The sequence below is a fragment of the Radiomyces spectabilis genome (assembly GCF_025331425.1).
Source record: "Radiomyces spectabilis strain NRRL 2753 chromosome Unknown BYT42scaffold_3, whole genome shotgun sequence".
In the NCBI taxonomy this organism is placed as follows: Eukaryota; Fungi; Mucoromycota; class Mucoromycetes; order Mucorales; family Radiomycetaceae; genus Radiomyces; species Radiomyces spectabilis.
This window is the reverse complement of record NW_026251928.1, coordinates 1,573,702-1,598,585: the sequence shown is the minus strand read 5'-3', so window position 1 is coordinate 1,598,585 and position 24,884 is coordinate 1,573,702. Positions and strand designations below refer to the sequence as shown.

The 24,884-nt window shown below is 45.3% G+C and overlaps 8 protein-coding genes and 1 non-coding gene across 9 annotated transcripts; 3 read left to right on the top strand and 6 right to left on the bottom strand.

Annotated features, from left to right (window-relative positions):
* Nucleotides 1-784: 784 nt before the first annotated feature.
* On the top strand, nt 785-1,962 carry BYT42DRAFT_611571 (uncharacterized protein; the record flags this gene model as incomplete). The annotated part of the gene is made up of 4 exons (XM_051571517.1): nt 785-1,088; nt 1,141-1,330; nt 1,466-1,644; nt 1,703-1,962. 4 exons carry the CDS (start codon nt 785-787, stop codon nt 1,960-1,962), a joined length of 933 nt encoding a protein of 310 aa, XP_051426347.1.
* Nucleotides 1,963-6,516: 4,554 nt separating this feature from the next.
* Nucleotides 6,517-7,705, bottom strand: BYT42DRAFT_560422 (uncharacterized protein). The gene has a single exon (XM_051567232.1). The coding sequence runs from the start codon at nt 7,568-7,570 to the stop codon at nt 6,662-6,664; it is 909 nt and encodes a 302-aa protein (XP_051426346.1). The 5' UTR covers nt 7,571-7,705; the 3' UTR covers nt 6,517-6,661.
* Nucleotides 7,706-7,929: 224 nt separating this feature from the next.
* BYT42DRAFT_t47 lies at nt 7,930-8,003 on the top strand. Its single transcript has one exon. It is a non-coding gene; the product is annotated as a tRNA-Ile (tRNA).
* A 2,535-nt stretch (nt 8,004-10,538) lies between these two features.
* Nucleotides 10,539-13,166, top strand: BYT42DRAFT_560415 (alternative splicing regulator-domain-containing protein). Its single transcript, XM_051567231.1, has 12 exons — nt 10,539-10,687; nt 10,757-10,822; nt 10,896-10,993; nt 11,060-11,098; nt 11,155-11,300; nt 11,369-11,459; nt 11,517-11,614; nt 11,700-11,860; nt 11,918-12,009; nt 12,067-12,291; nt 12,355-12,485; nt 12,539-13,166. The coding sequence occupies exons 1-12, from the start codon at nt 10,655-10,657 to the stop codon at nt 13,117-13,119; spliced, it is 1,761 nt and encodes a 586-aa protein (XP_051426345.1). The 5' UTR covers nt 10,539-10,654; the 3' UTR covers nt 13,120-13,166.
* A 225-nt stretch (nt 13,167-13,391) lies between these two features.
* On the bottom strand, nt 13,392-15,541 carry BYT42DRAFT_528478 (POT family-domain-containing protein). Its single transcript, XM_051565372.1, has 3 exons — nt 15,213-15,541; nt 15,022-15,113; nt 13,392-14,956 (listed from the first exon to the last, which is right to left on the bottom strand). Exons 1-3 carry the CDS (start codon nt 15,487-15,489, stop codon nt 13,586-13,588), a joined length of 1,740 nt encoding a protein of 579 aa, XP_051426344.1. The 5' UTR covers nt 15,490-15,541; the 3' UTR covers nt 13,392-13,585.
* Nucleotides 15,542-17,087: 1,546 nt separating this feature from the next.
* Nucleotides 17,088-18,939, bottom strand: BYT42DRAFT_238549 (uncharacterized protein). Its single transcript, XM_051562659.1, has 3 exons — nt 17,713-18,939; nt 17,163-17,638; nt 17,088-17,100 (listed from the first exon to the last, which is right to left on the bottom strand). The coding sequence occupies exons 1-2, from the start codon at nt 18,734-18,736 to the stop codon at nt 17,535-17,537; spliced, it is 1,128 nt and encodes a 375-aa protein (XP_051426343.1). The 5' UTR covers nt 18,737-18,939; the 3' UTR covers nt 17,088-17,100; nt 17,163-17,534.
* Nucleotides 18,940-18,946: 7 nt separating this feature from the next.
* BYT42DRAFT_492443 (RNA dependent RNA polymerase-domain-containing protein) lies at nt 18,947-20,885 on the bottom strand (the record flags this gene model as incomplete). Its single annotated transcript, XM_051564150.1, has 3 exons — nt 18,947-19,992; nt 20,060-20,307; nt 20,377-20,885. 3 exons carry the CDS (start codon nt 20,883-20,885, stop codon nt 18,947-18,949), a joined length of 1,803 nt encoding a protein of 600 aa, XP_051426342.1.
* A 349-nt stretch (nt 20,886-21,234) lies between these two features.
* On the bottom strand, nt 21,235-23,353 carry BYT42DRAFT_238414 (RNA dependent RNA polymerase-domain-containing protein). Its single transcript, XM_051562657.1, has 3 exons — nt 23,288-23,353; nt 22,817-23,227; nt 21,235-22,745 (listed from the first exon to the last, which is right to left on the bottom strand). Exons 2-3 carry the CDS (start codon nt 23,092-23,094, stop codon nt 21,338-21,340), a joined length of 1,686 nt encoding a protein of 561 aa, XP_051426341.1. The 5' UTR covers nt 23,095-23,227; nt 23,288-23,353; the 3' UTR covers nt 21,235-21,337.
* A 199-nt stretch (nt 23,354-23,552) lies between these two features.
* BYT42DRAFT_492357 (uncharacterized protein) lies at nt 23,553-24,859 on the bottom strand (the record flags this gene model as incomplete). The annotated part of the gene is made up of 5 exons (XM_051564144.1): nt 23,553-23,766; nt 23,843-24,090; nt 24,157-24,262; nt 24,354-24,459; nt 24,520-24,859. 5 exons carry the CDS (start codon nt 24,857-24,859, stop codon nt 23,553-23,555), a joined length of 1,014 nt encoding a protein of 337 aa, XP_051426340.1.
* Between the last annotated feature and the right edge of the window lie 25 nt (nt 24,860-24,884).

Here is a 24,884-nt window from a genome sequence, read left to right as displayed (position 1 = left end):
TCAACCACGTCAGTTTATCCAGCATCAACAAGTCATTACCAATTGCAAACAAATGACAGTCGAAAAAATGTAGAATTTATTGCAGGAATAGTCGATCACCCATTGTATAATCTTGATGAAAGGCACTGAATGAAATTTATGCTTGTTGTGGCTAAAAAAAATAGATAAAAAATCAGTATCACAGAAGCTTTGAAGCACGTAAGGCGAAATCGTTCAGAACGTACCTTCACTGGCTGCTGATGCTTTTAACCAGTTTGTCATCTTATTTATGACTTTCTACTATATTTTCAGTAATGCTCGAGTGGAGTTTATAACCAACTTATACCGCGACATCAACTGGCGCCCATAACACAAGATGTCGTGTAATATCACGTGACTCGGCGAAAATTTGGTGCCGGAATGTCGTGCCAGAGTGTCGTGTCCGTAGGAAATCCGTGACAAACGTCGTTGATTGAGACTTATTTCCGCGTCAACCACGACTTATTCTGCGCGTTTCCTTTTTTCTAACTTGAGCTCGTCTGCTGCAGATTCTGTCAATTACACCCCATCTTCACCATTGCCCGCTGAAAATGTCAACGGTCTCCAAACCTCTCTGGTCGATGATATCCTCCATTAATGTCGGTTCTTTTCTTCATTGTTCGCCATTGGTTACTTGCAACTATTCAAGTTCGTCTCGATTTCATTGAATGCCTGTGTTATCCTTGATTTCTGCGGTTCTCGTGGTGTATCGTGTTTTGATATTTCCGCCTCTCTTCTACCGTTTGTTCCTGATTTTTTCCGCCACATGCCTTGGGATCATATTGACGGTATTTTGGATCAATGGGTTGGTCGCTGTGCACTTCGCCTCCTGTCCTGGAAATTCTTCTGGAAAGCTGAGCTTCAAGCACCGACTGACAAACGTGAGCGATGTTATCCTCACTGGCATCGTGCTGCTGGCCTCGACAAATTTATTTGGCGGGATCACCTCCAACCTGCTGATGTTCGCACCTTCCAGCCACCTACTGAGTCTTCAGGTTTTAAGTACCTCTACGTTCCCCGTTCTCATCGCCTGGCTCGTCAGGAAACAAGAACCCGCCTTAGCTGTCTAGGTATTGACCCTTAAAGCATCTTGGACATCGGTTTCCCTCCTCGTGCTGTCAGTTGGAATTCTTGTCCACGACCAATATTACGACGTCGCCATGGCCCAGTTTGTCAAGGCCGAAATCAAACCCCTCGAAAACTTCGACCCTCTGGATATCAGTATCCTGGCCGATCCTGAATCAAAGCCACGTCCACCGAAAATCAGAAAGCCTTCGTGTTTGATCTTTATCGCACGCGCTGTGAAAAAGCCGTAACTCATTTCCCGTGTCATCTTGCTTCCCCTGTTGCCCGCTCCTTTGTCGAGGCAAATATCCTTGAAGAAGCTGATCTTCCCAAACTTCTTGGACAACGTGCTACTGCCCGTCTCCGCTGTGCTGTGCGTTAGCGAACGTCAGGCTTGGCGTGCCTTTTGCGATAAGCTGGCCCGTGGGGATTTCTCGCGTGCAACTGCGACCATAAAACGCATCCGAAATCGCCGCAACCAACAGGTGCGCTTTACCCACCCGTATGGTCCTGCCCTTGGCGCTCAAGTCCTCCGCGACTATATGGCCAATGTTTACTCTGGTCAGCGTCTGCCAATCATTTTGGAATGTTGACTTGCAATCCATGGCTGATCATCGAGATCGCACCTACCGGCGGTGGCGTCGTGCCATGGCATCGGCAAAGCTGTCTGGTGGGATGAACACCAACAAGCTGCCCAGCGATTCCGAACTGCTGTCCGCCGCGCGAAAAGGCAAGCATGGCGTGCTTTTTGTGATGCTTTGGCTCGTGGGGATTTTTCCCAAGCGATGTCAAAGATCAAGTCCATTCGAAACCGTCGCCGTCAACAAGCCCAATTCACGCACCTTGATGGTCCAGCCGCTGGTGCATAGCCACGGGTGATCACCTGGCCTCAGTCTATTCTGGTTCGGGTTCACCCTTGTCTCGCCCACATCTTCCCTTCCTTTCGATATTTCATCAGCAACCCCACACGTTCCTTTCTTTACTACCGATACCGTTGCCAAGACTCTGGATCGACTCCCTCGGCGAAAAGCTCCCGGTTCGGATCATCTCCGTTCAGAGATGCTTATGTTCATCCAGTCTGTGTTTTCCCCCCTCCCTTGTTGTTTAACCTCTGTGTCCAATGGGTATACGTTCGCTCTATGGGTTGCCTACTGGCAACAAATGATTAGCTCAAAGTGATTAGCCATCCGAGCCACCCAGAAGTCAAGCAACAATCCCCCCAAATTGAGCAGTGGATTAAGCAGACAGAGAAGCTAATCTGAATCATCGAATATTTTCTTTCGAAGCCTACGAGCTGAATAAATTTAAATAATCATATCAGCCGTGCGATAATGCTCATTACACTTTTACATTTTTATTCCGAAGAAAGAGGACAAATTAGAGTACTCTACGCTTGCTAATCCAATCCGCACTGGCCACAGTGTCTTTTATCCCTAGGAAGCGAAAGCGAATGAGGAGTGTTGTGAAAAAAAGTCCGGCTTCATTTTTCATAATGGATATCCCTTTGCAGCTTGGCATCTATACATTTCTAAATATATTACGATAGAAAAAATGTGCAAACCCACAAACTACTACCTATAAAGGCCCTATCGAGAACAGAAGTCGAGACTTGAGACAAACATCATTAAAAAGCACCTTCAGAAAAAATGGCCCTCACGAATTTACGTGAACGCAAATGCCACCATTTGAGCAACAGCAACCTTGATATGGAAGGTGATTATATCAACAGCCAATGAAATCGTCCAAACGTGATCAAACGGCCGCAAAAGCGCAGTCACGAATTCTGGTGCCATATAGCAAATTTTGATTTTTTCCAAAAAAAGCTCGCTTAGCTCAGTCGAAAATGTATATGTTTATTGAGGGGTATGGCCTTAATGATTATGAAATCGATATCGGCTACCCTATGGGACAGTTAAGAAATAAAACGAAAAAAACATCTATAGATCACAAAAAGATGGAAGAAAAAAAGTAGGGTGAGAGAGTAGAGGAACACAGGCTACTAAGCTACCTTTCACTACATGGTCCCCTCCGCAACGTGCTTAGATGGTGTCGCAGTGGGAGGAAGATGCCAGAGGCAGTTCCAGGCGCGATTCGCGAGAGGCAGTAGGAGGCGAGAGGTCTATCCAGACTTGGCCGGGGGTAGGATCACTTGTGTAATCTCCGTCAGGGTTACAGAGCTGGTCAAAGTGCCAGAGGATGGTGCAAAGGTCTGACCAATAAGTTGGTGCCGAGGCGGAACGGGAAAGAGGCAGTTGATTCAAAACGTAATCAATGCGAACGCCAGGAAAATTTGGAACACAGGATGGAAGGGAGAACCAAAGTTGGGAAGGGACAACAGGGCACTCCATGAGATGGGAACGGGTGGTAGTACTGAAGCCACAGCGACAAGGACGAGGTTTCCCCGGTAGCCAGCCCATACGCCATCGCACTAAGCGGCTACGATCAGCTCGCGAAGCAGGGACGTAGAGTATTGGATCCACTATCAGGGTAGGGCGGCAGGCTCGAATTAGAACTCTTTGGGTACTGGTCAGGAAAGCAGTGAAGTGACGTTGCCGATAATTGCGTAGCCAAGTGGTAAGGCGTGAGGAAGACATCTGTTCAGCAGGATGATCGACCACAATTGGACGTTCTTGGAGGCGTGACAGCAGTGACAAACGCACAGACGAAGAAACAAGAGGCATGAGGCAATCATCGGGCAGGTAGCTCATCCGCAGGCAGAATTTCAGGACCAAGGTATCAGCGCGGAATGACATGCTCGGGAGGTTGCAGATGTGAACCAGCACTTGAGTAGAAGCACTCTTATGGCCGCCCACTATCATGCGAAGGCATCGATCTTGGACACGGGCGAGCTCTTTATGGTCTTTTTGGAGTAAGTGTGCGATTGAGAGACCATATTCCAGTTTGGGTCGGATGAAAGTTGCGTAGATTCGTGCAGAAAATAAAAGTGGGAAACCATTGCGATTTAGGCCCATAGCGTTAAGCTGGGACATTGCCAAGAAAGTGCTGCGTGCTCGATGTCGGATCAGAGCAGCAGTGGCCAGACCTTTGGAGTGGAACGGAATGCCAAGATAGATAAATTCATCCACTGCAGGGAGCGAATCACCATACAGGGAGAGAGGGACAAAGCTACGAGACGTGGGAACAGGCGCATTTAGGATGGCACATTTAGGAGGACTCCATTTATAGCCCAGGACATGAGAGTGGGTTTCAGCAAGGGTGAGCATGTGTTGTACCTCGCGGGCTGATCCAACCAAAGCAATGTCGTCCGCGTACAACAGGCAGTTGATGGGAGTCGACGAGGCAATGGGGTCACTGTCAGATGGGATGGGTCCAAACGGTAAGCCATTGGGCGCAAAAGCATCGTAGCGAGGTGGTCTCGATGGTGATGTGGAGGGCACCGCTGTGGTAGAATTTGAGGCAGCAGATCGCAAAAGAGCAGGCAGCGTATTGATATATAAAGAGTAAAGAAACGGGCTGAGCACAGACCCTTGTAGCACACCAGTAGACGGAGTAAAAGGAGTGGAGGCTTGGTTTTGCAAGAGAACTGTGACGGAAACATCATCGAACATGTGCGCTAGTAGCGAGACAAGTACAAGAGGCGTGGAAGAGGCAAGTAAAGTCTGCCAGACAACCCGGCGGTCAACAGTATCGTAAGCGGCCTTAATGTCCAAAAAAGCAACGACAGGGTAGTGGTTGTGGCGATCGCGGTAGGCCCGCATCAAGTCGTGTAGACAGAGGGCTTGATCCAGAGCACTACGTTGATGGCGAAATCCCCCTTGGGCAACGTCTAGAGGTGGGGCGGTGGTTTCCAATGTAGGTAAGAGAATCATCTCGAAAAGTTTGCGTACAATCGAGGTCAGTGAAATCGGGCGGAAGTTGGCAGGATCGTGAGGGGCACCTTTCTTGTGGATAGGAACTACCTGGGCATGACGCCACACTGTGGGAGTATAAGACCATTGGGTGCAGATGGTAAACAGGTGGGTCAGCAAAGGGGCAAGAGAGTCTGCGATCGGTATCAACATTTCGGCACGAAAATCATCTGGACCTGGGGCTTTTCGGCGTGGAAGTCGTTTCAAAGTGGCAATGATATTCTCTCTGGTAAACGCATGCGAAAGGGATGTAGATGCGAGATCGAAAGGGAGAGACTGGCTGGGTGCAGGTGGCAGTGGTGGTCGGGTGCGTGGCAAATGTTGACCAGAGTAAACAGTCGCCATATGGTCGCGGAGCACTTGGGCACCAATAGCTGGGCCATCAGGATGAGTAAAGCGTACCTGTTGGTTGCGGCGATTGCGGATGCTTTTGATGGTTGCAGTTGCACGCGAGAAATCCCCACGGGCCAAGTGATCGCAAAAGGCGCGCCAAGCCTGACGCTTAGCGTATCGTACAGCACAACGGAAACGGGCAGCAGCGTGTTGGAGGCGATCCCACCATGGGACTTTGTCCAGACCAATGGCTCGATGCCAGCGACGGTAGCAACGTTCTCTTTCATCTGCGAGGGCTTGGAGCTCTGTATTCCAAAATGATTTCCATGAAGGAGGCCGGGGTGCACGACGACAGACCGATTTGTCCAGCGCAGTGTAGATATGATCGTTGAGATCGGAGTTCAGTTGGTCGATCGGTGGTCGAGTGGAAGGCGGGTTTTGAGAAAGATCCTGGAGTTGTGTAAGAAGACGGTCTGACAGGGAGTGAAAAGTGTCAACATATAAGCGATGCACGTCCGTTTCTTGTAATCGCGATAGATTCCAGAGGCGACGGCTTGAAGAAGAAGAAGGAGACGTGTGAACAAGAGTAGTGGGGTCAGAGTAGGCAAAGGATAAGGCCAACAGTTTGTGGTCGGAGCCAAGGTGGAGTTCAGAATAGATTTTTAGCGAGGGAGTGGAAAGTTGAGGCACATTGGTAAGAAAATAGTCGACGATGCTGCTATGGAGCTGTTCATTCCGGTAGTTGAGAAAAGTGGGAATACCATATGCTAAAGAGATGTTGAGAATCTGGAGATTACGTTCTTCTACCCAGTCTTGTAGTAGTGATCCGCGGGTATTGGAGCGATGATCACCTGTGAGAGCGCCCAGGCGAGCATTGAGATCACCACAAATGATGGTATCATTGGTCAGTGGGATTGCGTTCAAAGCGGCAAGGACTTCATCAGGCGTGAGGGAGGGCGGCAGATAAATACAAACAACCCGGAGTGAAGGGCCGATCTGGAGCCCAAGGGCATGAGGTGACGTTATTGGGAATTGAACAATGTGGAAAGGAAAGCTGGGGGAAACAAGAGCAGAAATACCATGAGAACCACGGAAATTACCCGCAACAGGGCTACCATACAAATGGTACTGAGACCAAGAAGTACGGAGTCGAGCTGGGGAAAGTAACCAGGTTTCAGTGATGAAAAGGAGAGAAAAGGACTGGCAGTGTTGGAGGATATCATCGACCAAGGAGGCTTGGAGGCCATTGGCATTCCATAGGCCGATGCGGAAGTGAGGGGTGGGAGTGGGTGGGGTTGGGGGTGGGGGCGATCGAGAATGAGTGGCAAGAGAGGTTGACAAGGAAGGAGTGAAGGGGTGATTGGGATCAATCATCTTTAAAGTGTGCCGCTACGGGCTTGGGCGCGTTCACTTTTAGCATCGACCATATCGGTATCAGGATCAGAAGACTTTTCTTCGGCAGGGGAAACGGGAGCACCTCGGCAGGAACTCAGAATGCGAGAAACATCTGCCTCATTAAAGATAGCATCATCTAGAAAGGAGCGGGCAATGGGCGAGGCAAGGTGGTAAGGAAGGCGGGCCACGGCTTTTTCGCATCGACTATGGTGAAGGGTCTCGGCAAACAGGTGTTGTTCCTCAAGTGGCAAACTTTTGATTTCGGGATCAGCAAGGTGGACAGGATCAAGAGGGTCAAAATCAAGGAAGGGCTTAATGGTATGCTTTTCAAGTGTGGCAAGAACGGAGGGACGGTACTGGTTGTGGATAAGAAGTCCAACAACAGAGCGAGCAGGGAAAGTTATGTCTAGAATTCTATAGGGGTCGATTCCAAGGCGGCGAAGACGAGAACGGGCTTCTTGGCGGGTGAGTCTGCGGGAACGAGGGATGTAGAGGTACTGGAAGCCACCAGGGCCTTCAGCTTCCTTGAAAGTACGGACTGAAGCAGCCAAGCTTCGGACAGTGCGCTTAATACGCGGAGGGCGGATTTTTTTGGACACAGTGGCCCAGGTGGATTCATCAGAACCCAAAGGTGTAGGAGTGGTTGGAGTGGGACATGTTGCAGCCTCAGTGGTAAGGGGGGAAATGGGGACAGTAGGCTTAGGAGCGCTGGCAGTAGCAGCAGCAAGTTGGGCTTTCAACTGAGCATTCTCATCACGCAGTTGCTGGTTTTCTTCAAGTAGGCGACGGATCTGGTCAAGTTCCGTACGATGCGTAGTGACTTGCGCAGCCAGGTAAGTAATTTGGGCCTGCATGGCCGCAAATTGTTCAGGTGGAGTGGTGGTGGACATCGAGTTGGGATGCGACGTCGGCGGGCGAAATTCAGAATTGGAGTCCGGTTCGGACACAAAAGGTGGTGCGGGGATCGAAGCGGTTACCGGAAAACGAGATTCGGCGATGGAACTGGCTGAAATCAACGTTGTGTTTCTTTGATACACTTTTTCTTGAACTGGAGATATCTCAAAGAAGAACGATGGAAACGATTTCAAACTTCAGGGATAGGTCGATAGTGGATCGATGCACGATGTGGCAACGGATGGATGATGGATGGAGGGATTTAGGTGAGGGTGGAACAGGTGTAATTCCGGCTAAAAGTTTTCCCGCTATAAAAACGAGAAAAAAGTGATGAAGAGCGGAAAAAGGGTGCTCCGCTCGCTTAGCTCAGTTGGTTAGAGCGTGGTGCTAATAACGCCAAGGTCACAGGTTCGACCCCTGTAGTGAGCAACTTTTTTGGACCATTTTATGATTTTTGTGTTTTTCTTTTTTTTTTTATTATTTTGGTATAACTGTTATGATGTTGTTGAGATCTTTATCACTGCAGAATACAGCAGAAATTACGATGACTTTTTTCTAAGTTAATTGACTACATGCGCTTGAAGATTAGTTGCCATCGAAAGCGATAATTTTGTGGTGTAAATTTCCTTAAATGACTCCATTTCCGGGTTTTTTTTTTTTTTTTTTTTTTTTTTTTTTCCTTGGTATAGTGTCTGTAAAAGATTTAATTGAGAATGCGCCATCGGATAAACAGCGAGTATCTTGATTTGCAGAAACCCACGCAGTAAAGTATCTTTGGCAGCATCGTTAACCAACATTGCTGGATGGGAAGGGGAATAAAGCGAAGAATTATAGTCAACGGAAAATAGGAATATAACAGGACTGGAGCGGTCGGCCTTGAAATTGTTAGATGTTTCTGGAGGTATTAAACGCAGGTAGAGAATGACAGTTCCTAGAGATAAGATCAACTGGGACAAGAACCATAAACAAGAACAGGATACAACGGGAAGATAACTGATTGGTTTATTTCTACTAGTCAAGATTCACTGGATATTTATGCTAAGGTTAGTTACTCGACGAATGCAGGTTTAAGATATACTAAAAATAAGAAAATGGATTAAAGAAATAAAATCTTTGAAAAAATTAGCGATTTTGTAAATCACATGATCTACACTAAGTTATCAAGACCTGTTAAACCTTTTTTTCATCTTTCAACCATGCCTCGCTGCCCACTTTCACGATAATAGGCGAAACAATCAGCAGCAAGATGCCGTTTGCGCCAGTTGTGGTCAAACAGAGCATCGTCGCCGTTCACATAAAATGTGAGTGGAGCTCTTTTTTGAAGAAAGGTGATTGACGATACGACGATCTGGTGTTTTGTAGCATCATTTAATTTGGGTTATCTGTCAGTTATACTGTATATGCCCTTTCATTCTCTTCAGTAATCGAATGATACATGGAGCAGATATGCTTCGATCTGTGTAGCTCATCATTCATGCATCAGTGAGGGGACTATTGTTTCATCCATGGAAAATCACATATTTTTGTCCGAATTTTTTCTTCTTCTTTAGTTTTGCATCTCTTCTGTTTGCCTGGAAATCCCTCACTATCATTGCATCCATCATCCATCATCCAGACTATGGCGTGTATCTGATCCGGTCGATTCGATTATTATGAAAAAAGGTACCTTTTGTGTGATACGACTATCCGTTTTTCGACAAGAAAAAATTTACCTGTCCTTTTTTCTCTACCCCTTCTTTAGCTTTTGGTTTTCTCTCCGGTTCTCTTTTCGCTTGGCAAGTCATCCATCCCTCCAAATCTTTCTACTTTGTTCGCGCTCAAATGTGGCCAAACCGGTTTTTGTCGTCAAAGGCATCGTCGGTCGTGTGGCTCTCTTTCTCATCGGGAAACGCTGACGCGTCCTCCCCAGGTTCCTCTCATATGGATTGCTGCCCGTGGTATCGCCTTCGATATTTCTTCCCGACCATTTTATTTTGTAGTTGTAGTATGTATTTTGTATTTTAGTGAATAGTCTTCTTGCAGTCTTTTCCTCCTTTTTTTTCCCACAGGGTTTTTAGGGTGTTTTTACAGACGCACCTATTGTATTTACTTTTTTTTTTATATTTGTATCCTTTCTTTATTTCGGTCGGGAAGCCCTCGGTATCTGCTGCATCAAACATCAAAGGTAAAATATCTCAACGAAATTTGAATCAACCAAAGAGCTTACTAACTCATTTTTTTTAAATACCCAACATTCCCACACATCTTTGTAGATCTATCATAACCTTGGGCGGGACAGAACGGAGGGGGTCAATAAGTGCTGCTTTGTTCATTAAAAGTGTTTCATGGTATGCCAGAGTATTGACATTAATATACCAAAGTTCCATCAAGAGTCTCGCCCAGGTTATGCCGTATTGCGTTAGGCTTTTTGTCTGACGAATGTCGCTCAAGGCAAGAGTGCGGCATCCAGTAGCAGGTGGCATCCATTGCACAGCGGGTGTACGGCTTGTTAAAGAAATAAAATGAATAGAAAATAGTAATACATTGAATCACTGGAGTTTGGGAGTGCACAGACACAGGAGCGAGAGAATTAGGGCAAGGTTCATGGCAAGTAATAAGTGTTTATAAAACCATGAGGAGGGCAAGTCAACAATGATGATGATACAACCCAGGCCCTTAAGAAATGGACAATGGTGAAGATTAAAAGATTCTCAGGAATGCTTATAGCACTAATATACAGCGAAAAGAAACTAGCAAACAAGAGAAAACGCGCCATTGGGACAATGTGTGCATATCTCACCTCTAACCCATATCACGTCGACAACCTATCTAATAATCAGTTTCAAGGCTATAACCTGCTACAACATATAGGCATAAATTTTGCCTGTCAAACAAAAGACAAAAAACTATAAAAACCAAGCCATCTGTAATAAGAAATGAATTATCAACGGAACTTGCCATACAAATTAGCCAAAGGCATGAATCTTTTTGCATCGAAAGCTGTCGGAGTACCAAATTTCCCCATTCATTGAAAGCCACTGAAATAACGTCAAAGGAAAAGGGCAAGGCACAGCATTGGACTAACACTTGGAAGGAACATCATGTGGCATGAAGTTAGAGCCAATGAGAAAAGGGTAAGTATGCTTACATATTATATATTTAGGAATAGTAAGTCAGAGAAGAACTTATATCACGTCTTTTAGATCAAAGAGTTAATGGTGGACCATAAAAAGCGAGCCGAACGTCGACGAGCTTACTATGATTCACAGGTACTTTTTTTTTTTCGATTGCACTCACGCAAGTGTTTTCTCATATTGAATCTGCTTTTTTTTTCTTCGCTAGTTGGGAGATCCCTTGCAACTGCTTCGAGTTACGGGGTCAGCACTCAAACTTCATCCTGATGCTGAGCAGTTTTATTACCACGAAAATACAGACAATCTGTAAGTTTATATGCGACTCACCTCACGATAATTATGGTTGGTAACGACTTGTCTCGCTTTTAAAAGTATGCCCTGGCAAGGCAATTCCGCCATAAAGATCGATCGGCAAGTTTATATGTATTCGCGACCACGTAGAACAGTGCATAACCAGCCATATACAGATTCGACGGTCGTTCGTTGTTGGATTTCATTACCGAACCTTCTACAGCCAACGGCATGAACCAATTGCCCGACGACGAAAGCGAACTTCTCAACGATCTGAACTTTGAGCGTTATCAGGACTTGGTCGAAGCTGAACGGTTGCAGAGTATGTACGCGATACACGTCCAACAGGCTGTCAGGTGTATATTTACCACATTACTGTTAATCACTTAGTTTTGGAATCCGAGCGCCTAAGCCAGGTTGAAGAGGAATGGACAAAGCTGTTGGACCGTCATAAAGCGCTCTTGGCGATGATAAATCCAAGGTATGGTTAAACGTTTGGCAATAAATGAGATGCAGGGATTTGCTAAAGCTACTCTAGGAAAGACGATGCAAACTCTCGGGGATTTGCATACGACTATGGGACCACCATTGTGAACGATGACGCACCGCAGGACGAAGAATCGGAATTGCTTAAAGATATCCTTTTTTTTTTTCAGTGCGCTGTGACGTGCGGTTATTGGGTTTTCAGCTTTTTCGATTTTTCCTTAACCGATATGTTCACAGACGGATATTCTACGATATGTCGATGATTTAACAGACAAAGACAAGGAGATTTTGAATGACATGTCAAGGAAGTATGGAATACGGAATTACGCACGTTTGCTACGAGTAGCCAAAAGGGACCGAGATGAACAGTTGCGAGAATTGAAAAAACGACAAGAGGTAGTATTTTAGAAGAACATTCGTCTCTTTGCCTTGCTGATATATACCGTGAAACAGCATCCAGATGCCAAATCGGGTGATCATTCGGGCCGTCGTGGCAGGGATTCAAGGCGGAGGCGGTCAATGACTGAGACAAGGCGAAGATCAGGGTAAAGGAAGGAGAAGGAGGTAACGTTTCGTTGACGTACTAAACAAATCTATTACAGACGCGATAGTCCCACCTATGAGCCATATGGAGACGCTTCGGATAGCGACTCATCAGCCGATGAAAAACGATCTGATTTTGTCATTGAATTTGGGACGGAAAACGCTACTTCAGGCTGGACTCCAGTAGATACAGAGGGCGAAAAAAATATGGATCCGACGATGAACATGATCGAACGAAGCACTGTCGAAAAAGGTGCGGCCAAAGAAAACAAGGACGATAGAAGGTAGAGTAACAATAGCCGTAAAAGCTACGCTGCATTATCTTTAGTAATTCTAACCTGTTACAGACGACGGGAAACACAATCGACCAATGCTGGACCCAGTAGCAGCATGGCACCCACCAACACCGAAAAAGAAAAAAAGTTGACGCCGATGGAAAAGCTCAAATTAAGGATGAGAGCGGGGCTAGAAAAGCAAAGTATGATCATAGACGTTGGGTGAAAAAGGATTACATGATTAACGTCACCATAGTCAAACTGGATGAACGAGATCGGTGGAAAAAGGAACGGGAAAAGGAGATGGATCAACTGCAAGACTTTGTGCGCGATAAAAATATTCCGTTTACCTCAACCTATGGAAGTCGTCCACCGCCACCACCTCGTAAATCCAGTCCGACCAAATCATCCTCAACTGAGGCACATAATCAATCCAGCAAAGAACCGCAAGACAGACGTTCCAGTTATCGGTCAACGTCCAGATCCAGATCCAGATCCAGATCAAGGTCGCGTTCTCCCTTGGAGCGCAAACGAAAACGATACCGGTCACCTAGTACTTCGAGATCCAGGTCGAGATCTAGATCCAGATCAAGATCACCTAGCCGACGTAATAAATCGTATCGGTCGACACATTCTCGTCGTTCAAGAAGCCCGAGAAAACGACATCAACGGACTAGTAGACCATCGGATGAGCGTGAAGAAGAACGTTACTCTTCTTCACAAAGACGACGTTCTACGGAAAGACGATCGCGTCGTTCACGGTCAAGAAGTCCGTCTCGAAGGAAGCATCGATCGCACAGAAGCAGATCACATTCCAGGTCCAGAATACGGAAGTGATGATAGAAAAAGAAAATTAAATTTACAATAATGATTTGCATCTACTATTTTTACTTTGGTCGCTATTTCATTTGATGAGTGTTGTATTGAGAGTGGTATGGAGGATGATTGGCAGAGTTATATGAGTTGCCAGCGTTACATGAGTTGGCGGAGTTATATGAGTTGGTAGAGTTGCATGTGTTGCCAGAGTTACGAGAGTTGCCAGAGTTACGATATAATTTTCAAACTTGACATTGTTATTGGTCTTGTGTTCCTTTTTTTTTTTTTTCTCACTTCATTTGCTCTAGATTGCTTGGACTTTTGGGAAAAAAAATTGAAGATTATTTTATTTAATGATTTACATGTAGGAAGGTTTGATATTATAAAAAATGCTATAAGGTATGATATCTGGGGGGCTACATACGAGTTGGGTTAAAAAATGGAACAGAGTGTGAAATAAAATGACCGCAATGGACGCAAAAGAGGTTTAGGCTTTGTGCTCGTATTCATATTCCTTCTCGTTGTAATTAGGAGGGTTCTGTTTTTCTTCGGCTTGGTCAACACCAATGGCGTCATCTTCCACATCGGTTTTATCATTCTTGCCGTGAATGATGTAGAATAAAGGAGCACACACGCCCATAGCACAGGCAATACCCGCATACATGTACGTAAGCTTCGGATCGACAGCGACAGAAACGAGAGCAAAGCCGAGAATGGAACCAACACAGTTAGTGAACAGGAACAAGGCCATGACTAAGGATTTCATGCTAATAGGGGCCTTCTTGTAGGCGTATTCAAGACCCGTGATGGAAGCAAAGACTTCAGAGACACCGACGAGAATGTAAGCAGGAACAATGAGACCAGCGGAGACATAGTTTTTGTTGCCGGTCGGGAAGTTGTAGTACGGTGGGGAGTTGTACACCACGGCCTGGATAGCGGCACAGTAAGCCATGGCAAGAGCGGCGAAAATGAAACCCATGGTGATACGAAGCATGGGACGCATGGGAATACCGCAGCGGCGTAAGAAAGGATAGAGGACACGATCCATCAAGGGAATGACGATAATCAATGTCAGCGGGTTGATGTTTTGCATGATATCGTTGGGAACCTTGCCGGTTTGCATGGTAGCTGTCATGGAAACGAGGTTGTTGGTCATTTGAGAGTAACAAAGCCAGTAGATAGGGAACCAGCAAAACACGGCACAAGCACGAAGAGTACGACGCAATTCATCGACAAAGACATCATTCCAAGTGAATTTCTCGGCCAGTTTAGGATTCACATCACGCATCACGGAAGGTTTAGCACCTTCAAGACCATACTTGACAGCAATCTTGAGAATGCGTGCGACTTCAACAAAGATACTACCGCGAGGAGGATGCTGCACGTAGTAGTTTTTACCAAGGAGGACCACGAGAATACCGGGAATGAACATAAGCAGAGGCAACATGTAAGCGGACCAGAAGCCAACATATTTTTCCAACGAAGTGGTAGCGATGGCAGAAAGTGAGCCGACATTGATACCCCAATAAAACATGTTGAAGAGTTTCTGATAAGTGGCTTGAGGAGTGACAATCACACGTTCGGTCGAACCATTACGACGGGTGATGACGCGAATAAACGGTGTCTTTGATTGATATTGCTCGGCAACCAAGGGTGATACGTTGGATTTGATACCACCTGTTCCTACACCAATGATAATGATAGAAACGATAAAGCCAGGGAAAGCGGCCCCATTTTGGATAGCTGCGGGAATGGATGTCAAGGTCAAAGCAATCAGGCCGACAAAATAGATACCAGCGAAGACAAGAATGGTCTTGTATTTTCCCCAGTACTGATCAGCAATCATGGCTCCCGGGATCTGAAGATGAAACGGATATTAGAATTCCCATTATGGTGTAAATATGGACACAAGTAGGGTCTTACCGGGGTTATATAACACCAAAATTGGAAGAATGTGGTGAGCGCGGTAGCCACCTGCTGACCCTTATTCAGCGCACCGGGCGTTTCAGCAGGGTCTTTTTGAATCAAAATGGTGAGTACAACGGAAAATGTCAAACTCAGGTCGTCACTAGATGATTCTCGACAAAACATGAGATACCACCAACAACACTTACAACTAGGAGGGTGTGGATGTTGAATATAATTTTGGAAAGGACCAGTCAAACCGTAGTAGGTAAAACGTTCACACAGTTCCAAGAGGATGACCAAGTATGCAGAGCGTGGGATCGCATCGGCTACTTCTCGGCAAACCTTCCAATCTTCTTCAGTAGGTTTGATATGATCATCCTCTACTTGTGGCTGAACCGAAGTATGGGAGATAATTGATCCCTCAGCGTTGGGTTTCTCTTTCAAGTCATGTTCGATATTTTCTTTAATGCTTCCCTCTGCCATGTTGTAAATATTACAACGGTAAGAAAAGATTTAATATGTAAAAAGATGCAGAAGAAAAAAGGAAGATAATAAAGAGTTAAACTGTGTCTATGATGACCTCTTTTATTCTTTCGTGCGATTACAAGTTTTTTTTTTCTTGTTTTCTCTCTCCGCGAGCTTGCATCTTTTCTCTTGATACGATTTGTGTTTGCGTTACAGTAACTCAATCTGGATCCGGGTTGCACCAAAACCAGATAATGTTATTCTTGATATTCTTGATCTGAACAGTTCAGTGCAATCCATAAATGGTACATTTTGTCGTTTTTATCTTGTTGGAATAACGAGAACACTTCCTTCTGTGATCAAATAACGCATAGATATAGGATGAATTTAAAAAAGAGTTCACACGCTTTTCCATTTCTTTTAGACAGCTTGCAACGTTTGATAGAATTGACTGACTCTCGGGTGGGCCATGACCTTGGATGGTTCGAAATTTAGAATTTGCAGAGATTCCAGTGTGGTTGCGCGTGACAGAGCAACATAAGCTTGTCCCTTTTCAAAGACTCGACCCAAATCGACTCGTACACGATCAAGCGTTTGTCCTTGACTCTTGTGAATTGACATGGCCCATGCGAGCATTAGAGGGAGCTGTGTCCGTGTTGCGATTTGTTTACCGCCTAATAATTTAAATGCAGAGACAAAATGAATAACGATTTTTTCTTTCAACATATGATTTTTTTTTTCTTTTTCTGTCGAATGCGAAAAATAAAATGAAAATAATGGGTTACCTGGAAGTTCGACGGACCATGTGTCGCTTTCAATGACTATTTCTCGATCGTCAGAAAATCGCACGATGGGACAATTGCGGGCAATAATAGAATCAATGTCAATATCTTCGGGTTTGCCCATACGATTTGGTGGTAGTCGTTTTCGCAAAGCAGCTTTCTGTGTAAATCCAACTTCACCAGCGAAACCGACTACGATGCCCAGAGACCCGTTGACCAAAGTGGCATCCATATTCTTTAACAACATGACCTGAGCATTTTTTTTGAGACGAATTAATGCAGGAGCAATACAACTCTCTATTTTTGACCGATCGCCCCAATCAATGGCGTGGAACTCGTAATCACGGCCTTCGAGAGCTTGCAAACGCATGTTGTTTGATTGTTCCACTTGAGTACGTAACGGATACCTAATTGATGTGACCTACCGTGTCAAAATTTTTTCTCATTTTCTCACATTCCCTTTTTCCGGATGGGGTTTTTTTTCCTTTTGAAATTTATCTGCACTTACAGTTCAGTGGGTTCAATGGATGTCTTGTTCATCGGTTCTCGTGAAAGCGATTTGAAAATGTCGATGGCCTTATTGGAAAGACGGCCGAGTCGCATCTCATTGAGGATTTCAATAAAGGCTTTTTTTTTGTCATGGAAAACATAATAAGGAATTTTGACCTGGTAGTGCGATCATCACATGTTACACAGTGTACTTACTTTCATCTTTTTGTCGGAACACATGTTTAAGCAACACTGTCTTTGTTACCACTTTTGACCAACACTGTGCTTCAAAAGCAAATCGAGAACTTCCATGTGGATTCACCGGCGGTAACTGGAAAAAGTCACCTGTTAAAATGACCTAAATCGAAGTTAATATGATCAAGTTGTTTAACCAAAATTTCCATTTTTTTCGTCACTTACCTGTATCCCTCCAAAAGGTAGTACACTTTGTTTCATTGAACGAGCAATCGCTTCAAGTTTATCAAATAACTCCGCATCCATCATCGAGACTGACAAATAAACTGACGTTGAGGTCCACCATTCCTCCCATCCGGTATTTTGGCTCACATAACCTTTTGTTCAACTTACTTTCGTCAACGATCAACACACGTGTCTTTCGCCATCGTTCAGCCACTTTGGACTTTGACGTAATCCTTTCGATGAGCGTTTCCACAGGTTCCTTTCCCAGTCCAATGCCGGCGAAACTGAAAATCACAAAAAAAAAGCACGATTTAGGATTATCATGATATGCAGAATCATAAAAAGATCCCATTTTCACGTGAGTCCTTTTTATTACCTGTGTAAAGTGGAGCCATTGATATTGCAGGCTGCAATACCTGTGGATGCAGTCACCGCCACGCCTTCGCCGTAAATGTTGGTTAATCGATCAATGATGGCTATACAAGTAATGAGATCATGAATGGCCTGTGCTACTTGTCTTTCTGTTTTTTACAAGCACAAAACAATTTACCTCTTAGAAGAACCGATTTGCCGGTACCAGCAGAGCCAGTAAAGAACAAATTGGTCCGTTCGTGAATCACCATGTTCAGAATCCGCTCCTGCTCGGCGGAGAGTTCAGGGCGATATTCCTGGTCCGGTTTCACAAAGGAAGGGGCCTTTTTCGTGACTCGCTTGACACTTGCTTTGCTCTTTATCGCACCCATGGTACCACTGGAACCCTGCGAAAATGAGAACGATCCACTGAATAAAGAGGATGACGATGGTGAATCTTTAAAGGGTTTTGATACATTGGATATCCAATGTTTCGGCTGTGAACTAAGCACAGTATAATCAGGGGCTCTGTTTCTCGCTTTGAACGTATTGGTCTCGGTGATAAATGTCGCTGGAAGCACTCGCTGACGCTTCTGCATGTAATCGGTATCTTGATATGGCAGGTAGTTTGACTGGTAAGAAGGTGGTGTCGGTGTGTCTGGAGGAGGTTGCCAACTTGATTGTCGTTTCACGGCTGGTTTCGGGTTCACCGGAATGCGAGAATATGACGTTGCAGAGGGAGCTGGCAGTTCTTGGGTCTCTTGACTGGAGAATCGGGGTTTCGTCTTGTACGATGGATTGAACGTCTGGAATTTGTATTTTGATTCATATCGCAGTTCGACCGTATTTCCTTGACTTGAGCTAAACGAACAGCGAGATCCCTCGTTCTTGATTTTGTTTTCACAGTTGGCCAACTTGGGTCGTTGTTGTTGCTGTGTTTGCGATTGGTTCCTTTTCGGTAGAAACAACGATTCTCCAATCCGATTCTCGTCAATCACAATTGTGTTTGCACTTTCGTCGTCCAATGCAGTAAGATCGATCACATCCCGTTTCCCAGTGTTTGGTAGCTTATTAGGGGACGACAAGGTGGAATGGGAACGTGGGGATGCGTTGCTGAGCGACAGGTTTCCATCCTCATTCGCTTGACGTGCATTAACAGGCGCGAAAAAATTGAATAGCGTTACTGATTTAGGCTTTGTAACAGTTGATCTTTTTTGTGACATTGACGTAATAGAGAAATGTGAGAAACAAAGCAAGGAAATGCAAAATGGAAAATGACAATGGGTATGTGCAGCGTTCTAAAGCAAAGAAACGCGTAAAAGGACGACAAAGAAATATAAAAAAGGGAACAATCTCGAAATCAAAAAAAACCAAAAAAAAATTAAAAAAATACAGTATGGAGTCGCGTCGACGGAGTCGAAAAGAAAACCTGCCTAATTGAGCAAAGCCTTTTCCAAATCGGCTTCTGTGGCATCCACATCAAGATGAGCTTGTTTATCGTTATTAATATGCGTAGGTGCATGCGGAATAAAGGCCGGCTTTTGGGTATCGGAAAGTGATGGCGATTTGATAGAACCCGTCTCAGTATTATTAGTCGTCGCCTTGCGGACACTGCTGTTCAGGGATATCATGGTGGAAGGGACAATCTCAACGACTTCTTCTTCTTCTTCGTCGCTTTCTTCAGCGCTTGCATTCGTTTCATCATCATCATCTTCTTCTTCTTCATTATCTTCGGAGTCACTGACGTGCACGGACAGCTGGATTGGGCTTTTGTCGCGGGCGTACTTCTTTTGCATCGCTTCGATGACGGCATCATCGACCGGCTGCGCCTGATCTTCAGCAGGAACACGGTGTCCGTTTTTCCTGGCCAAATCACAGAGATAATCGTACACGACCCATGGAAAACTGAAAAAACCGCCTTCAAAACTGTAATCCCGGCGTCGTTCGTTGGGATGGTACGTCACATAATACCACGCGGCCGCCTTGGCATCCACGTCCGCCTGTAGTTCCGCACCGACACTTCCATTCTTCAACGAAAATTCGCGTTGGAATTCGTGCCTGTATGAGTTGCGCATGCTTGTAACAGCGGTCATGGTTGTTTTCTGCAGTTCGTGAAGACTCTTGCGGTTTCCTTTTTTTGACCATTTGATAATGTAACCCGAAACGATTTCTGCTTCGGTACTGACACCATATTGATTCATCAAGGCGAGTAAATCACGGTTGTAGCAGTATCGCCAATGTCTGGCGTCCGCAATATAACGTTCCATACCCGGAGCACGTAAGCGAACATCATAGTCGGACTCGTTGGTCAGTTTACTCTTGTAGTCCTTGTAGTCGGCTTTATCAATGGATCGATAGATACGACCCAGAACCTTTTTTGATTCATACATTTGCTTGTCTTTCTTTTGCATGAAATCAGGAAACGCTCGCACTCGAAGATCGTCATCCAATCTTGCCGGTTTGCCCGTCTTTGGAAAATCTGTATCCACACAGTCAAACCTTTTTGTTTTTTGAACTTCAACATCTCAATCCCATTTTTTACTCACCGACAGCAAGCGAATGAAGCTGCGCCAAGCGTAGACAAGCACCGTCGAGGGCACCTCGGGATGATCGGTCTGCCGTGGCTAAATGGGCATTGGCAATTTGCCCCAGGTTGTCGTTGTTGATGTAATTCACAAAAAATTTCTGTATATGGGATATCTTGACCTCGTCAACTTCTAAAGGTTCTTCAGCTTGGTAGTCCATGGGTTCGTAGTTTTTGATCGTGGGCATCAGGTCGGGATCCCAAAACACGCTAACTCAAAGAAAAACACGACAAAATTAGACACATCCAAAGGAAGCATCAACGAAATGTTATACTCACGTATAATCATCGCCGTCAAGATCGCCACCGGAGCACATACTTGGTATATCACGGTAACCCTGGGCCGAAAACACTATCACGTCACAGAGATCACGAAGTTTATGTGAATCTACAGCCCTCACGACGCGGATATCGCCTGGATGGAAGCAGGGATTTCGAAAAAGAACGCATTCTCCAGTAATCACTTTGCGTCGGCCGCCCGCTATTTCGGAAACCTGACAAAACACTTCGCCTTCCTGAAGACTTCCAGTTTCATCCATGACGCCCAGTAAAAAGGCACCTTTCGGAACGTGGATTTTCGCCTTTTTTTTCAGATCTTTCAGGAGATTCACTCGAAACATGTTGACCAAATTGATAAGATGCGGATCCTTCTTCTCCAGGAACCCGGCCTCCATCATTTTTACCATGGATCGGGCCGTGTCAAATTCGTCAAGGTTCGCGTTGAGCACTTGAATAGCCTCGGCGCGATTCTCCAGCATCTTATTCAGCGATCCGATCATGTTGTCCATCTTGTTAATAAACACTTCATCCTTCACGCCCAACGTGGATAGCAACGTAATCGCTTGTCTATTGAGATAGGCCGGAATCAGCGTCGAAAATCGAATCACCTCAAGCCACGTGTGGTTGGAATTAAATTTTCTTTGACTGGGCCGCAGCTGCACTTTTCGACCGTTCAGATAGTTGGATACTGTCAGCACCCCCTTTGCACCGCCCAAACGAAACTGAAAGGCGCTGGGAACCGTTTTAAGTTCCATTTTGATGGCTACTTCGCGCGCCACGGCGGGGGAGATCTTGCCAACTCCGTCTGAGAATGTATAACCATTGTGGACTACATCATCAATGAATTCTACTTCCTCTGGTTCCAGACGCGTAATAGGGCGGGTCGACGAAAAACACTAGATCAAAAATAAATGGCATATTAACCCATATAACCAATTTCAAGGTACATCACGAATAATGATCAAAATATTACTTGGCCCATTCGCACCGCATGTTTCGCCACAATTTTTACGTGCGAGAACACGCCCATCCATTGACGAATCATCGGTGGAGTGAGATCCCTGCTGGGAGCAAAGAACCAACAGCCATGTTCGCGCAGCTGGGAGCTGGACATGGCGAGGAAATCATATCGGCGAGAACCAATCTGGATGCCATTTTGCAGCACTTTGTAAATACGATTGTAGATGACTTCGTTGTTCAGTCCACCGTGAGATGCCGAGACACGACTTCCTCCTTCATCCACAAACTGCACACGTGCAAAACGCTCGGAATGATCTCGAAAATGTCGGATAACGCGGTTGGTGGTTTCCAGTGTAGGTGGTAAAATTTGGATCGATGACGGGGTGACCACAAACTTTCGCATCATTGCACAGTAGCCAGGAATTCTCTTTTGATGAAGCACCTTCATACCCATTTTCTCCCAGATTTCATGAAAGGCCAAGGTCGGATGCCACACACGTTTCTTTTGAGTTGCAATCAGATCGAGAATACCACAGCTCACAGCAGGATCCAATTTCACAATCATGTCATAAAAGTCGTCATCCAGGTTGTATTCGTTGAAATAATTGGCAAGGATCAGACTTTCAAGATTCCACAGGACTTCAAAGGGTAAAAGTTTGGCACGTTCAATGTGTGTTTTGGGTCTTGGCAGTGAGGATGCAAGGATAACCTTGAACGTTTTCTGTTGTAAGCGTGCATCGCGAGGTACCAGGTTATATTCGGCTGCTTCATCCAATAACCGTTCCAGCGTGTCTTGGTATCGAGGGGAGGTGCTGAAAAGAATGCGGTAAACAAGCCAGGAGCCTAAATTGACCGTATCTTCTCGAGCAATGGGCATGATTGGCTTGCGCTTGCTGGCGGGATCCGGTGATTGACTGGTCGCTCCGCCCTCTTTAGCTTTCAAAGGTATATCGATCACGCGCTCCCACTGACTGTTGTTGGAGACGCTGTACTTGCTTACTGTCAAGCTTTTCTTTTGTCGCCAAGCACGAGAGGCATTTCGCAAACAGACAGTAAAATAGGTCGCTCCATCGTCACGTTCGAGCTTTGGATCGCCAAGAAGATCCTTGAACTTGAACTCCAAACGGTATCGGGTATCCAAGTGATTAAAGAAAATTTGAATCTGTCGCATGTCGTAGTTGATCACGATAGCCGCATCGTCTGTGGCGGACCATTCTTCAATGAATATTTTAGGTTCGAGGAGCGACCCCATTGAGAATTGTCGGACGAGAATCTGGCTTCGTTTTCCGGGAGGAGTGTTTCGCCAGGTGATATTTTGAAGAGCCTTTTCACTCACAAACTCCAGCTTCACCGGGCGACCATCAATGCTAAGTTGACTTGGAACGAGCGACGGATTCAATATCGCTTTACTGAGACAGTACATGTCGAAAGTATTAGGGTGGCGAGGCCAATTTTGCGTTTTTGTTGTTTGTTCACTTACGCAAACAGCACAAAGGCTGTGCCATCTGGCTGGTCATTGTCATCCATGTTGATTTCTACTTTTTCGACCGTGCCAAATTTGGCAAAAACATCAAAGATGGTAGGAGCAACGGTTTTTCGATGGAGATTACTGATGCGAATGCAACGTTCTTCATTGCCTCGAGAATGGTGCCTTGCAGGAGTATGTGACGAATTGCGCGGTCGACCGCTTTTAGGATGGTTGGAAGAAGAACGTCTTACGGGTAAAGCGGCAGGCGTAGACCGGGTCGTGAATTCCATCTTGCGGCAAGCCGATCAACAGGGTATGTGGGTGAAAAAGAGTGTGGTGTCAAAAGAGCTTTTTGGCAGTTCCGCCACGAAAATGGGAATTTTGGAAAATTATTCGGCTCCCGTGTTTCTGCAATTTCAGATTCTGAAAGCCATATGAACAATACCATTGCATGATACGGGACAAATTATTATTGATGTTTACCATCCTGTTCTCGTGTCATTTCTTCTTTTCAATTGATGTGCTTCAGATACAATTGCTTCTTCATAGATACAGTCACTCGGATTCATACAATTCAGGATCACTCTAACATCTAGGCATGCACATATACAAATTCTGACTCTCTGTTAGCTGTAATAGAATCAATCCCTTGGCTATTGAAAAAGTGACGTGTGGTGGTTTCTCCCTGATAGGGATGACACTGATATGCAAATTTACATAGTATAAGCACATAAAAGTACTATCTGGCTTATTTCGAGAGATTCGAGATATGGTTTCGAGTATCTCTGCGACTAGGTGGCTTCTTTCCAAGGATACCTCGACAATTTTCGCTTCCACATCGGCACTCTTGCTGCGTTTCCACATCCTTGAAGACCGAGAAATTATAATCGTAGAATAATTCAGTATTAGCCGGAATGTCCTTGGAGGCAAACACTCCCACATGAAGCTCGCCTTTGAGTGCCCTGTAAATAACCAAAAAGAATCCAATTTTTCAGTGCCTCATCATTCATGTGGACTAAGCATTTCATGTAAACTGACCATTTTTCGATGTGACAATTGGGATCGCAACTGTGATTAATAAAGCGAGCATCGGTTCCTTTCTCACAAGCATCCACGACTTCGCCCTGTCGATAATCCAAGAAGTAGAAATTCTTTTGGTTTTTGTAAGCGTTTCGCATACGTTCTTCGCACAGCTTATGTGAGATGATTTCTCCCCGATATTCAATAATGAGGTCACCTCGTTTGATGTCGACTAATGTCCGCAAACCCCAACCTCTTTCCCGAGTCTAGATCCCCGTGTTAGAACCTGACAGAAAAATAATGAATGACTAACAGCCAGGGGGACACTTTACCAAAAAGACATCGAGATTTTTGCATCCTTCCTTCTTCTGAAACCGCCGATTGGAACATTGATCACCACAAGGGCAGGTATTCGGTTCGCATTCATAAAATAACATTCTGAGGGAGGGGGGGGGGGCGCGCATGATTAGTTTTTAATTGTGCCCTTTTGCTTTACTTTTTTTTTCATGCACGATGCCCGCTTTTATACCTGTTTAAGCAATCTTCACCGCAACCAAGTCCGCCATCGGCGGGAGGGATACACTGGCATACGATTTTGTTTTCCTTTCGGTTCGGTTTCCGTTCCACAAAGATATCTAACGATCATAGTTGTTAAGAAGAACTCAACTGTCGAATCAGAAATTTCGCATGCATACTTGATCGGATACGCGTATAGTGAGGCTTGTCAATTTTGGTGCAATGGGTGCCGAATTTGCCAATCAGACCTTGATTGAATTCCTGCATAATGTCGGCGGGTAGAGAGAAATCATGATAGGAATTTAAGATCACGTCACCGTGATGAAGAGGTAGTGGAAAATTGAAAATTGAAATGTCGTGCGACTTTTTCTCCCGCTTGCTAAGCGGCTTTTCTTTGGCATTTTGTTTGTGGATTGGTGCATAAAGACCGGCCTCCAGGAATCGTTTTTGTCGTCGCAGAGAGGTTGCAGGTTCCTTTCCAGATTTTACCGATCCCACTGTGGTCTTTTCTGCAGTCATCATTTTCACAGGTGCCGGCCTGACT